The sequence below is a fragment of the Chiloscyllium plagiosum genome, chromosome 32, assembly GCF_004010195.1.
Source record: "Chiloscyllium plagiosum isolate BGI_BamShark_2017 chromosome 32, ASM401019v2, whole genome shotgun sequence".
NCBI classification, from domain to species: domain Eukaryota; kingdom Metazoa; phylum Chordata; class Chondrichthyes; order Orectolobiformes; family Hemiscylliidae; genus Chiloscyllium; species Chiloscyllium plagiosum.
Genome location: NC_057741.1, coordinates 24,904,129 through 24,919,849, shown reverse-complemented (window position 1 = coordinate 24,919,849; position 15,721 = coordinate 24,904,129). Strand labels below are relative to the sequence as shown.

The 15,721-nt window shown below is 37.3% G+C and overlaps 1 protein-coding gene across 9 annotated transcripts in view; it reads left to right on the top strand.

The window, feature by feature from the left end:
• hook3 (hook microtubule-tethering protein 3) overlaps positions 1–15,721 on the top strand; it is an 80,431-nt gene that overhangs the window by 20,775 nt on the left and 43,935 nt on the right. For 6 of the 9 annotated variants that reach the window (XM_043674259.1, XM_043674261.1, XM_043674254.1 and 3 more), the window contains exons 9-10: positions 3,132–3,194; positions 15,493–15,656. In XM_043674259.1, coding sequence (XP_043530194.1) covers positions 3,132–3,194; positions 15,493–15,656 — 227 coding nt within the window. The remainder of the gene's footprint in view (positions 1–3,131; positions 3,195–15,492; positions 15,657–15,721) is intronic. The other 3 variants (XM_043674257.1, XM_043674256.1, XM_043674262.1) reach the window with 1 other exon arrangement.

The following is a 15,721-nucleotide window of genomic DNA, read 5'->3' as shown; positions in this document are numbered from 1 at the left end:
GCAATTTTCATGATTCTCATTTGATGAAATAATACATTATCTGGGTATAGTTATCATTGTACTTAAATTACAATCTAATTTGCACATACAAAGCTGTGCTCGTATGCAAAGTGTATAACCTACATTGCAGCAGAGTCTGCATTCCAGAGTACAGTACCTTCGAGGCATTAGTTGAGGGCAGATCAGTAACAAAGCAGGGGAACAAGTACGAAACCGAAATTTAGAGTGCACAAGGACAAATCTCCTTATTAGTTTGCACGGTCAATAAAATTCCTGGATTCAGATGTTGTCATCTCATTCTCCAAAAGCATCAAGGGTCATCTTTTGTTACGCTATGGCCTTTGCCAAGCAGTAGACTCGTGAAAGCTAAGTACAGATTGAGCACTGCTTACCTCATTTCTGGCAGTCTGCATCAAAGGAGAAATGTATTTCATTGTTAGATTGGATCTAAAATAGGGTTTATAAAGTAAATAGAAAATAAGATTCCAACATCTCACCAAGTCTTGTTGATCCTTGGAAAGAAGGAGAGACAGAAAAATGCAAAGTTTTTTTGTAGAGTTGTGTATATTTATCTTAACTCAAGAATAAAGTTTGCATTAGTTAGCAAATATCAGTTTTGTAGGAAAACTTAAAATAAACATCAGTGAATAGCTTCCATGGGTTCTGTTTTGTTTCTCCTGCCTTGTCCCTTTTCATTCTTTTGTCGGTTTTCCCCTCCTCTTCATGCCTGAGCTGCATGAGAGTTTGCTGAATGTATTAGTTTGTTTAATGATGTCACAAGTTGCCATTATTTGGCTTCAGCCTACTTCCAGGAGCTTAGCACATTGGATGTCAAGAAAGTACATTTTGGGTACTTATGAACCAATATCACATAATGTTTCACAACTCTATTTGCTTAACGGTGAAATTTTGTTTTCTCCTCTGTATTTTTCACAAAGAATATCTTTGAGTAAAGTCACTGTAGTCTTACTAGACCATATGGCTGCTCTGTCATTAGAGAAAGATGACTGATGGTGGTTTAATTTGAAGATCACCACGCCTCAGGTGAGGGGAGAGGTTGAGAAGGAGAATTCTCCATGGTAGCCTCAGTTGATGTGGGAATTTAATCAAGCAATTGGTGTCATTCTACATCACAAACCAGCCAGCCAGCTAACTAAGCTAAACAGGCCAGCTGTAGAGTAGATAAATACTGAATGAATTAATACTGAAAGGAAATGAATTCAGGACTTTATGGAGTATATTTAAAGTTGCTGAGGGAAATGGAGTAAGAAATTGCAAAATTCCTACAAGCTGTATTTCATCATGTTATTGAAAGTGACTAGGTGCTGGAGTACTGTTGTTTGGTTAAGGTGCTACATGTTTTCAGTGAGAAAGCCACAGCTACCCTAGATGGTTAGAGACCAATCACTTTCACATGATGAAAATTTTGAAAATGTTAAGTACCTAGACAATGAGAAAAGTAATTAGAAGCATGTTGTATTATTTTCAGGAAGGAAGACTCTATGCCTGAGAAGCATGGTGGATAGTAGAAATGTAGTTCATAGTGTACTCAGTTTCAGAAATCTTCTGTACCACAAAATTGGAAGGAGGGGAGCAAATTTAATCAAACTATTTAAAAAGAAAATTAGAGACTGAGGGCAGATTCTGAATAATTGAGAGGATCCCATGAGATTTTGTTCAGGGACCACCAGAGTATAGTTTGTGCATTGATGATTTGTATATTGGACTAGAGGGATTGGTATCCAGATTTGCTGAAATTATTAAAAGGTGCAACAAAATAAGTAATTTTCAAGACCAACAGAAGGTGCACAGAGAAATTGGCAAGATGTGGAATGACTAAAAACTCCCAGATAGACTTCAGTCCACAAATGTTAAAAAGGTAACATATTGTTACAGGCATAGAATCTTAAAAAATGAGATGGTATGGTGTATCTAAAAACTTTAAACGCTATGCGTCATGGTATTGGAAGGATGTTGAGGCAGAGTATAGCTAGATCACCTAGGATTCTCCTCAAACACAAAATGATTTGGAAAAATAGATAGGAAGTATCTATTTCCAGTGATGAAAGAGTCTAGGACAAAGTAACAAAATAAAACAAAGATTTAAGACAAAACACTAATTGTTTTTATTTTTTAAAAAGTTGTAGGGTAATGCACTACAAGAATTGTTGATTTGATGTGGAAACCACGAAAGCATTTTTCAGACTGTATCGTAAAATATGCAGAGTTTTAGAGATCCTTTGATAAAGTATCACATTTAAATGGAGCAAATTGGATCGAAGACTGGTTAGGAAGTGATGAGCCGTTGAGGGCTGTTTTTGAGTAGTTGAGAGGCTTCCACAAGGTTTGGTTTTGGAACCACTTGTGTTTCCTGTGTACTCCAGTGAATACAAATACAATAAAGTAATGAGAACAGTGTAAACATATAAATTGAAAGTTTGTGCTCATTTGAATGATTGACATCAATCCTGGGGCCTAACAACCTTTTTATGTCCTGTAACCTCCATGTAATTCAACATATCGGTTTGAAAATTATTGAAAAGTAAATGTGAATGCATTTATTGTGGAGGATTATCTTGGGTCTGATTAATAGTCATGGTGTCCCAACAATTCTTTGACAAATGTATTTTCATATTTAGTTGTTTACTTCTGTTGAGTTTTCATATTATGTAGCAAAATTCAGTATTACTGTAGCCAGTGAAGTAATGTATCTTGTCCCAATATCAAAGTAATCCACATTTTGTTTCAGTAGATCTGTTACTTAATTTTAAAAAAAGTAATATTATAAATAAGAATAGATTTTGATGTAGACAATAGTGAATAGGTATATGAGCTTTATGCAGTAGATTAATTTGCAAGTTTAGCATACATTTATAATCTAAGCTTCCTTCTTGTATTTCTCCTTTCAACAGCACAACTGCAGATACAATGATGCTTTCTTGTCGAAGTGCATAATGACAAAGGGAGCTTTCACATAACTCTAATTTTCCTTGATTTCAGCAAGGTTTGGATGCTTTGTCCCTAAATCATCTATCATGTACAGTTTTACTTGTTTGATCATTTTTCCTCTTTTCTGTGTCTTGTTTGAAATTCAATTTTAACATCCTTCAACTTTTTGCCTTGCTTTGAAGGCATTCCTTTCTCGAGATGTGATTGCTAGACTGAGATTAGAATGCAATGAACTAGAAGAAAGGGTAAATCTATTCTTTATCTTATTGATTTGTAGCATGCAGCTGGAGCAATGTATTAATTCTACCTTTATCGAAGTGCTAACTAATACTGCTTTGGTTGTCTGTGTGTTTGTGTTTTGTCTTTCCCAGAAATGATAGGGTGTGACTTTTAACAATTGATAGCAGTTTAAAAGAATAGCTTCTTAGGATTATCGGCCCCATGTTTGTAATGTTGCAGGGAGGTTGTAAGGTGGTATGGGTAACTCACTAATACCAGGGATGTAGAGGTGCTGCCCATTTCCCACCCAGCAGATAACCAAATTGACAGGTTAGCAAGCAAGAAAACTAATAGAATGAATGTACAGTTAGGAACCCAGGGGATATTGTCCAGCAATTAAAAGTTGGGGAGAGAAGTGGAGATCAGAGCTTCAGGAGGTGGACTATTGCAAGGGAAAGATTGGGACTAGAGAGGGTGCCATTGTGGGAAATTGGCAATTAAAGATGAGGGAGGTCACTGATCATGAGGAGGAAAATAGTGGCCATAGTTGGCAAAAAGGAGGCCTGAAGATTCTGTGAAGGACTGGAAGAAGCATGCCTGCTCCAAAACCAGCATCTTGCATGACATGCAGCTTGCCTTTCTAAAATGGTAATGGCTGTGTATGATGAGTTTGTAAATTGTACCCATTTAAACATTGTGAAAACCCCTCCTGATGACCCTGTGCTGCTTATTGAGAGAAGCTTAATATCAAGGCCCTTGAGTTTAAGTAAAGGAGGCACTTTACTTCACTACACACAGCTTTCTAAATGCTTGGATGTAATCCCAATCCCCAGTTTTCTTTCTACATCAGAAATTAACATATAAATTGAAGATTGTTTGAAGTGGGGCAGAACAATGACAGATGAACCTTAACATGTTAACAAAGTAATGTGCACAGGAAGGAAAATTAAATTGAAAGAATAGTTGACAATAGTATATTGAACTACATGGTTAAAGAAGTGAAATGATGAGGGCAAGAACAACTTGCATTTATATAGCATCTTTAACTAGCAATGAAACATTCCAAGGCATTTTAAAGACATTACCTAACAAAAATTGCCATGGAGCCACAATATTAGACTGATGACCAAAGCATTTGTCGAAAAAGTAGGTTTCAATAGCTGTCTTAAAGTACAGAGAAGAAATTGGGATTTAGGTTTAGGGCTAGGCAACTGAAGTGACAGCTGCCAATTGTGAGTGGTGGGGGTGGTGTAAACTGAGGATGTGCAAGACATCACATTTGAGGGCTACAAGAGGATATAAAGATAGGCAGTAATAGAACTATAGGGAAGTTTGATGTCTGGAATGAATATTTTGAACTTAAGGCATTTTTGGACTCAAAGCCAGTGTTGATTAGTGACCTTAGGAGTTTTGGGTGATTGGGACTTCTTGTGAATGAAGCTATGACAGCTGAATTTTGGATGGGCTTAAGTATAGAAATGAGGAAACTGGTTAGAAAAGCTTTAAAAAAATTTGAGCTTGCGGCCCAAAAAAATAATAGATGGGTGTTTCAGCTGGAGATGGGTGCAAGTGCAGTGATGGTCTTTCTGGTGATGAGGTTATTGGATTGGCAACTTAACTCATTGTCACAGTCTGGTTCAGTTTATGGTGGATAGGAGAATAGTTCAGATTGATCATGAGGATCCACAATTTCAGTTATGTGATCGTGACTACAGTAAATGATTTTGCGTGACAAACTAATATACAAGTTGCACAATGGTCTGCGGGACAATATTTGACTCTTCCAGTCATGACGAATTATCCATTGAGCCAAATAAACGTCTTTCCCATCAATTGCTGTTAATTGGACACCACCTTCAAAAGGACCAAGAGTAAAATATTCAGGTCTGCTGATGGAAAGGTAATTCGGAGCATTAGCCTGGAGGAGGCTGCAAAGAGATGCAGTGGTATATAAGTAAATTAGCAATTCAGAGGAGTACACTGTGGGAAGTATGAAATTAACTTCTGTAATGAGAATAGAAAAATGGGATATTTTAAATGTTGATGTTCAGAGAGACATGGGTGTTCAAGGAATGCAGAAAATTAGCATGCAGGTTCAGCAGCTAATTAAGCAGGTAAATAGCTTGTTATTCTTGATTGTGAGTGGGCTTGTGTACAATTACATCAGACTTCAGTGAAATAATTCGTAAATACAGTGTACGGTTTTGTACATCCAAGAAGAATACAAAAATAAAAATACTGCAGAGGCTTGAGAAAGTCAGCAGATCTGGAGCATCTATGGAAAGAGAAACTGAGTTAATGTTTCAAGTCCTGTGACTCTTCAGAAGAGGAGTGACAAAATTATTGATTTTATTCTTTTTAAAAAGTGAGGAAGATGAAGCGGAACAAAGGGCAGGTCACAATGTTTAAGGGTGATTGGAGTTCAGAGGTATCATACTACAAAAAGATGAAGAAAATGGAGAAGAACAAGAGCAGACTCAAAGTCTGTGCTAATAACTGAAAACCTATGAGTTCTGTCTGAAACCAAAACACTTGGAGACACTTTTGCAGGTGTGCTGCAGGGTTAGGGGGGCATGGGAGGAATTGGTATATAACAATGTGGAGGAGAGTTTGTGGTCTGAAGATGCTTTTTAAGTCCATCTTGTGTTCAAATAGTTGCGAAATGCCTAATTGGAAATTAGCTAGCTTGGATTTCTGCAATAAGCCTAGGACAGAAGTATGAGCAAGAGATCAGGATGTTATAATGCTGTCAACTAGATTGAAGAAAATGCATATAAATCGCTACTTCACTTGGAAAGAGTGTTTGGAGCAAGGGAATTGTGAGGTGGCAGGTGGTAAAGGAGCACATGAATGGGAAAGCGCTGTGGAAGGGTTGGGAAATGAGGTGTTTGGGTTGATGGTGCAGTAGGCCTGGGTGCCTTTGAAATGCTAACAAATTAGGGGAGGTGATGGCCTTGTGGCATTATCGTTAAACTAATAATGCAGTGAACCAAGTAGTAGTATGGGTACCTGGATTCAAAACCTCCCATGGTAGAATTTGAACTCAAAAATTTGGAAGTAAGAGTCAAATGATGACTATTGTGATTTGTAGGGAAAACAAATTGGTTTTCCAATGTCTTTTAGGGAAAGAAACTGCCATCCTTATCTGGCCTACGTTACATGTGACTCCAGATACATAAGATATAGGAGCTGAATTAGGCCATTCAGCCCATGTGATTTGCTATGTGATTGTGGCTGATATGTTTTTCAACCCCATTCTCCTGCCTTTTACTCGTAAACCTTAGAACATAGAACTGTACAGTACAGGCTGTTTAGCCCTCAATGTTGTGCTGGCCTTTTATCCTACTCTAAGATCAAATTAACCTACATACCCTTCATTATACTAACTTCTATATGCCTTAATCCCCTTACTAATCATGATACAATCTATCTAACTTAAATACACTCAAATACTTGGCCTCCACACCCCTAATGAGTTCCACAGATTAACCACCCTGTGGCTGAAGAAATTCCTCCTCATCTTCATTCTAAAAGGTCATTCCGTCACTCTGAGGCTGTGCCTTCGTCCTAGTCTCTCCTGATGGAAATGTTTTCACCACATCCATTCTATCCAGAATTGATTATTCTGTAAATTTTAATCAGATTCCCCCCCCTCATCCTTTTAAACTCAATTGAATATAGACCCACAGTCCCCAACTGCTCCTCAAATGACAAGTCCTTCATCCCTGGGATCATTCTTATAAACCACCTCCAATGTCAGCACATCCTCCTTTAGATATGGGGCCCAGAACTGCTCTCAATATTCTGAATGTGGTCTGACCAGATCCTTATACAGCCTCAGCAGTAAATCTAGCTCTTGCATTTACTTTAAAATGAATGTCAACATTGTATTTGCCTTCCTAACTGCCAACTGAATCTGCAAGTTAACCTTAAGAGTCCAGGCCTGGTGTGGATTTGAGGCTAGGTCCCAGCATAGATTCAGTTGGGAGACAATTGAGATTTTTTCTTTTTTCCATTTTATAATTTATTCATAAAATTTTCAATGCTGGACTTTTTACTTCGTTATTTCTCTAAGAATAGTAATTGAAGAAGCTATACTGGGGGACCTTTGTAGCTAAGATGGTGCCAGAAGCAGTGATTTGTACAATTTTCACTGTACTCATTTGAGAATCCTGAAATAGGATTCCCAAGACCCTTTGTGTGTCAGGTTTCCAAAGCCTTTCCCCCTTTAGAAAATTGCCTATGCCTGTATTCTTCCTACAAAAGTGAATAACCTTGCACTTTTTTGCCCAATCTGCGAGCCTATCTAAGTCCTTCTACGACCTCACTGCTTCCTCAACACTGCCTGTCCCTCCATCTATCTTTGTCATCTGCAAATTTAGCACAAAGCCCTTATTCGTTTGTCTGGATCATTAATGTACAATGTGAATAGTTGTGGTCCCAACCTGACCCCCTGCAGAACTCTGTAAATCACTGGCTGCTGTTCTGAGAAAGAACCCTTTATCCCTAATCTCTGTCAGTCAGTCAGTCAATCCTTTATCCATGCCAGTATTTTGCCCCTAACACCATGGGGTTTTTATCTTAATTAGCAATCTCCTATGCAGCACTTTGTTGAAGGCCTTTGGAAATCCAAATAGATCATTTCAACTTTCTCCCCATTATCTCACGTGCTTGTTACCTCTTCAAAGAATTCTAACAGATTTGTCAAATATGACCTCCCTTTGAGGAAGCCATGCTGACTCAACCCTAATTTACTACACATTTCCAAGTACTCTACAGCCTCATCCTTAATAATTGATTCTAAAATGTTACTAATGACTGGGATCTGGCTAACCGGCCTATGGTTTCCTGTCTTCTGCCTCCCTCCCTTCTTAAAACAGAGGTGTTACATTAGCCATTTTCCAGTCCTCTGGGATCCTCACTGACTCCACTGGTTCATGAAAGATCACCACTAATGCCTCTACAATCCCCTCAGCTATATCCTTCAGAATTCTGGGGTGTAGTCCATCTGGTCCAGGTGATTTATCCACCTTCAGACCTTGCAGTTTCCCAACATTTTCTTCTTAGTAATATCTACTACACCTATCTCTGCCCCTGACACTCTTGAAGTTCTGGTATGCTCTGGAGTTTTCCACTGTGAAAGCTGATGTAAAGTACCTGTCAATTCCTCCACTATCTCTTTGTTCCCCATACTACTACTCTGGCGTCATTTTTCAGTGGTCCAGTGTCCACTCTTGTCTGTTTCTCATTTTAAATATCTAAGTAAATTCATTGCAATCTACTTTTATGTTACTAGCTAGTTTATCACTGTGATACCTGCAACATTCATACCTACCAATTTCAATCTGTGCTATAAAGTAATTTCCCTTGTTTTATATACTGCATGAGTTTAAGTACAACACTGTCCTGCATTGACTGTCCCCTTTCTCATTGTCATCCCCTTATCTGCTGTGCCTGAAGTTGGATTCTTGACCCTTTGCATACTCCCAGTTTTACTAATTATTCTGGAAACTAAACCTCTGCTGAGATGGAAGGTTTTCCATGATTTTCCATGCACCTGAACCCACCCTCCAAAACAATGTAATTGACCGAACGTACCCTCTGGGCCTTTAGGGATTAGTAATAAATAGTGGCCTAGACAGTGATGCCTGCATCCTGTAAATGAATTTTTAAAAAAGTCACATTTGGAATTGGAAAGGATGATCCCTCGAATATGAAGGCTAGTGAGGTGGAAAGTCAGGACAAGGGCAATCCTCTCCATGGCCCTTGGAGGGAAATGGGTGAGGGCAGATGCAGGAAACGACTTAGACATAGCTGATGGACCTATTGACTATAGTTGGGGAGACCCTCAGCTGAGGAAAAAGACCTGTCAAAAATGACATTGTGTGGAAGATGTGACAAAAATGGAGAAACTGGGAAAATGGAATTGAGCCTTTACAGAAAGGAGACTGAGGCAATGTAGTCGTGGTAGCTATGGGAGCTGGTGGGCTTATAATGAATAATAGCAGACTGCCTTTTCCTGGCAATCGAATTAGAGAAGTCAAGGAGGGAAAGAGCCAGAGATAGATCAGATGAAGATGAAAGAATTAGAAGCAAAATTGATTAATTTTTCCAGTTCAAAAGAAATACAGGAAGCAGTACCAATATTGCAATTGATATATCAAAATTTGCTGAAGGCTGTCAAAGGGATGGAACCAGGAATGTTCCTCGTGCTCTCAAAAATGGGCACAACTAGGGCCCATATGGTTACCCATAACCATATGTTTTACTTGGACAGATTGAGACAAGTTATGTGAAATTGTTTAAAGTAAAAAAGAGCTCAGCCAGCAGGGGAAGGTGGTGGAAGAAATGAAGGATTGGAGATCCTTTAGGCTGTCATAGTGAGATAGATATAAAGAGGAGGAACATGTCCATAGTGCAGAGGAACAGTTGATGTCAAGAAAACCTACTTTGGAGTACAATGGAGAAAGTTCAATATATTGGTTCCTGGATGACAGAGTCATCATATAATTAGTGGCTGAGTAAATTGGGCCTGGTATTTTGAAGGATGGGGGAACGATCATTTTGAAGAATTCAGATTCTGAAGGGATTGACCGGATAGACATTGGGAGGTTGCTTCCCTTCGACTTGGGAATCTAGAAAATGGACACCATTTCAAAATGATCAATTGTTTAGGATTTATTTGAGGAGAAAAAGCTTCACAAAGTTGCATTTCTTTGGAATTTGTGAGCACAGTTGTTGATGCTCCATCATCGGGTATAATTAAGCCTAAAATTGATTTTTGAACTCCCATGGACTAAAGGGTACTGGGAATGGATGAGAGAATATAGTCAAATAGAATCATAATTGTATCTGGCGGAAGAGCAGGCTTGAGAGGTTATCTGGTTGATTCTTCCACTTTCCCATGTTCCCCCTCAATCATTTCTCAATTAGATTTTTTTTACAGCTAAATACTTTTACTTATCTCTTCAGTAAATTGTTTCACAGTCTCAATGATTTTTTTTTAAACTAGCCAATCTAGGCTTTTCACTCCTAAGGTTCCCCCTCCTGTGCTTTAAAACTTTAATGGATCCCTGTAAATGGTATTTTCCCTGAAAATTAGTTGTACATTCAAATAATATCATTATTTCTCTTTCACTATATGTGCAACTTGTGCCGGGTAGTTTTATTAAGACATAGAGGTATCTTTGACAATAGCAAGCACATCATGGTCAAGTAGGAGAAAGTGAGGACTGTAGATGCTGGAGATCAGAGTTGAGTGTGTAGTGCTGGAAAATCACAGCAGGTCAAGCAGCGTCCGAGGACCAAGAGCATAGCAGGTCAGGCAGCATCTGAGGTGCAGGAAAATCGACATTTCGGGTAAAATCCCTTCATGAAGGGCGTTTGCCCAAAATGTCGATTTTCCTGCTTTTCGGGTGCTGCCTGACCTGCTGTGCTTTTCCAGCACCATTCTAATCTAGACTCATGAAACTGATTCAAGGCTACCAATTATCAGTAGGTAAAAGTTCAGCTCGTCCAGGGACTAGATTAATAAAGTTTGGGGAAGCTATGGACCAGTGACAGTGTAAGTTTTTAAAAGGCTGAGGACTACATTAAGTACTCTGCTAGTGAGAACAGTTTCAGACTTTGAAAGATAAGACTTAACATCGGGATCTCCTTCAGTCTCAGTTACATTGACTCAATTCCTGACGTAGCTTGTACCCTGCTATTACCTACATCCTATTTAAGACTAGGGCCATTTTATTTTCTAATCCATTAACCGATGTGAGCATTGATGACTAGAGGACAGTTAATGGTCAACCACAAAGCTGTGTATCTGGAGTCATGTGTAAGCCGGTCCAGATAAGGATGCCAGCTTCTTTATCTAAAGGATAGTTGTTCAACAATTGATAACAGTCATTATTAGACTCTTAGTTTCAGATTTTTAAAAATTGAATTTACTTTCCAACATCTGTCATGGCAGGATTTGAGCCCAGGTCCACAAAATATTATCTGGTTCTCTGCATTAATAGTCTAGCAATAATGCCATTAGGCCATCAACACCTCTACTCTGTTCACATTCCAAAGGGACTGTACCATCCATTGCACCATCACCTCTAATATCTCATTGTCATTAAAATGCCAAATAGTTTTCCTGCACCACACAAGATCAGATAGACTCTGTAGATCCCTACCAAGAAAGAGAATTGTAGCAACAAATCTTCCAGATGCATCGGAAGCTGTGATGAGGATGTAGTACTCAACAACAATAGTCTCCTTGAAATCTTCATGTGGACCCTTGTTTGAGAGTTCTGTTCTGTATGTCAGTATTCTCTGGTTTCAATATTTTTCAAAGCAAGATCAAGTTTATCAACTTTGACAATGGCTTCTATGCTGGTAAATGTTGTTACAGGAAAATGAGTAATATTCTGCCCTAAATTGTGTCTGCACTTGATTCTTAATTTAGAAAACTTTATCTGTTCTGGTGATTTTATTTTATACAAAGTATAGTTCTACTCTCCCTCTTCTACTGATTGAGTGAATACAAAAATCCATTTCCTCATTACCTTGAATGACAAGTTGTTCAATTCTGTCTTGAAAGGTCTTTTTTTTTTAACATTAGCTCTAATTATTCATTAATTTGCTTTATAACTGGGCTGTTTCTTTATTTTGCTATTGGCAACCATACTTTTAACTGTACAGATCCTAACTCCCTCTTTAAAGCTCTGACTTACCTCCTTTAAAATACTCCCTAAAACCTCAACTAAAACCAAAATACTGTGAATGCTTGAAATCTGAAATCAAAACAAAGTACTGGAGAATCTCATCAGGTCTGAAAAGAGCTTTGGAGAGAGAAATATCAGTTCTGAAAGCAGACTCAAAACATTAACTCTGTTTTCCTCTGCACAGACGCTACAAGACCTGCTGAGTTTCTCCAGCACTTTTTTTTTTTACTTAAGCTTGATCAAGAGGCAAGTTTTTTGATCACCTTTTCTAATATCTTATTCATTATCTCAATGTCATTTATTTGTCTGATTACACTTGAGTTGTACCTTAGGACAATTTACTGTACCAAAGGTACTATGCAAGTACCAGTTGATGTTGTATGGCATAAGATAGCTGCAGCATGGGACCAGCATAAGGAATCTGAAAGAAAGATGGCAGGAAGTTTAGTAAGGATTTTTTTCAGTTATAGACTTTGGGAAATGTATTTTTTGCTCAGAAGTGCAGGGGACTTAAAAGAAGGACTTGTAAAACAAAAACAATGAAAGACTTAGTTCAAGCAAAGGATTTTTAAAATTTTAGGCTCACTGTGTCATACTGAGTACTATCTACTGTCTCCTTATAAGTAGTCTGTTTGCCTTAACGTTGACATCAACTTTCTTTCAAGTCTGATAACTTGCTATCAATGTAATTCCCTTATGTCTGCATGCTTTAATCATGTGTTCACTTTAAACCCTCTGAAACATCCGGTTGACAGTTAATAGACAAGACATGGCTTGGTTCATGCAATGTTTTAAATGCTTGATACAGTAACTATTCTAGAGTCACTGGCATTTATTGAAAAGATTTATTAATATAAAATGGGTGACACAGGAAAATATTTATGTAAAAATCTAATGGTAAGTGTGAATACATTTAAAATGGAAAATCCCACAAGCAGATGTTTACATAATTTTACTGACAGAATTCAGTAATATAATACATTCCTACTTGTATTTCTCCTCATTTAGAGGATTTGATCTTTTAAAGTAGAGTGTCAGTAATAGTGGAATTCTGAATACACAGTTCCTGATATTTAATCAGTTTATTTTTCATAAAAACGTTGCTTTCATCTTCAAAGAACTTCATAATGGCAACAGGAAAAAGACAATTGTGCAATGCATATTCAATAAGATTAATGTATTATCTGCAGAGCTAGAAATTGATGGATTTGTTTTAATACTATTAGCGAGATGTGGCTACAGAGTGATCCAGGTTGGGAAGTAAAGATTCCAGATACTAGACTGTTAGGCATTTTGAAAAAGGAGGGTAGGAATGTAGCCCTGATATTAAAGACTGAGATAATGGCAGCAGTAAGAAAGACCTTAATTTGGAAAATGATGGCAGACAATTAGTTTGGTAGAGCTAGAGAAAAGGATGGAAAGCACAGGTTGCTGTATTTTGAGCTTCCTCACTGTAATAGCCTGTCTGACAATACAATTAATCAGGAAGTTAGAGATCAATGTAGCTGTGGTAAATCGTAGGGTACTTCAGTTTGCATACAGTCCAGGAAAGCCAAATTTTGTAGAAATACTTTAAAGAATGAGTTAATAGAATGTTGTAAGGTAGTTTTCTAGATCAGATTGTTGAAATAAAACAGGAGGGGAGCAACTTCTTTTAAATCTTAAATTGTGCAATGAAAATTGTAAAGGGACCTTCAGAAAATGGTGATCATAATATAATTTTACAATGTGTTTAAGATGGATTTAAGTTCAAAATTAGAATTATAAAACTGAACATAGCAAATTGCATCATTTTGAGAAATGAGTTGACCAAGATAGATTGGGAATTAAATTACAAGAAACTGTTTTAGCTAATCGGTGATGAAAGCTGAAATAATTCATTAATCATTTTCAATAAAATGTATTTTTTAAAAAAAAAAGGAAAAGTGGTCCAACTGTGGATAATAACCAGTTCAGGACAATATAAGATTAATGGAAGAAGCCTCAGAAATTACAAAACAAAAAGTATTGCAGCTGATGTGTCCGAATTTTAGAATTTAGCAACTAATAATCAAGAAATTGATGGAGTAGTATACAAGAGAAACTAGGAAGATTGAAAAAGTTGAAATATGTATGCAAATAGAAAGAAATCAGCTAAAGTAAGTAAAGGTTTTTTTTACAAGCAGAAACAGGAGATATTATAAGAAGCATAAAATAGAAATAAAATCAAACAAATACTTTCAAAAAATTCTGCAAATAGTGGAGTCCAGCAAAAATACTAATTTGGAGTTATCTTTCATAAATAGAGGGGGTTGAAGGAATTTAGTTTCAACACAACCCCCAGGGCATTTAGTTCTGGAGAGCATTCATAGCAGACTTAACAAGTTAACTCTGATTCTCTATTAACAGTTGCTGCTGGACCTGCTGAGTCTCTCCACATTCCTTTTGTTTGTCTTAAGTTTTTTCAGTTCAATACTGAAACCATAGTTGTTGATCGTGGTCAAGTTATGACAAAAGGCCAGAATTAGAGCAATACATAGTTCTGATAGTTGTAGGGTAATGAGGTAGGGAGAGTTGAGGTCAAGGAGGGAACTGAACATATCATGCCATTGTGATAAGAACAGGGGAAGGTTGGGTAGTGTTACAAACTTGAGATATCTCCCTATATAAAAACAAGCTTAATAGACACCTGGAAAGCAACGTTCAGTTTCTTTAAACAAAATACTTATAATTTAATGCTGGATTGCTAAAGACAAATGTGTGGAGTGACAGAAATTTTTATGGGATATTACTTGAAGTAATATTTGGTGAGAGATTACGGTATTAATTGCTATTAATCAAGTTAGCTCCTGAATGATGTGGGAGGAAAGCCTTTGGAGAGAACAACAGGGAGACAGGTTATTGACTGGGTGCATAAGAGTAAGGGTGGGAGAGAGAGTGAAAGAAGCTCTTAGTACATTAAGATTTGCCTGGATTATATAGAAAAGATATTTCAGATTGTCAATATATTTAAAAGTATTGTGCTAAAATTGAAAGCTTTTGTGTCTGGAATTAAAACTGAAGCAGAGAAAACTCACCTCCCCTTGTAACAAAATGTCTGCTACAGCAGACTTAGATGGCAAAATTACTCAGGAACCAGCTAGGTTATGGCAGTACAGGCAGACTTGTACTTATCGTGTTAATAAAGGGTTTTGAATAGAGAACTGGAAGCACTATGAATTGGAAAATGCTAAGAGTGCCAATTTTTATCACTGGCAGTTTTAAATGTGACGGGACTGTGATCACAATTCGCCTCAAAATACTTCATTGCAGACAGGTAACTTGCCAGAAATTCCTCCAACCACCTTGGCCTTAAATTCAGGACTTCCCTTTGAAACTCTTTGTTCCTCCTTTATGAAGCACCTTAACGAAACATTTAGTTCCCAGTGCTAATTCCATATTTTTTGGGGTTTTGTATTAATATGCTCCTGAGAGAAGTTTCAGGATTTTTTAAATATATTAAAGACTATACAAGTGCAAGTTGTTATTGACATATTGATTTTAATTATTGTGATGTATTTTAGAAGGAAATACATAATGGACATTAGATTTTCTGTATAGTATTTATCAAAGAATAACTTTTTTCTATTAATTCATACAGGTTGCAGCTCTACAAGAAGAAAAAGGCAGTTTACTAGTGGAAAATCAAGCTCTTATGGAGCGCCTCAACCAATCTGATTCTATTGAAGATCCAAACAGCCCAGCAGGACGTAGACACCTTCAACTACAAACTCAGTTGGAACAACTACAAGAAGAGACCTTTAGGTATTAATAACAAAATTACTTCATTTTCAAAATATGAAGTGTTGAGCTCCTTTCTCAATGATCCC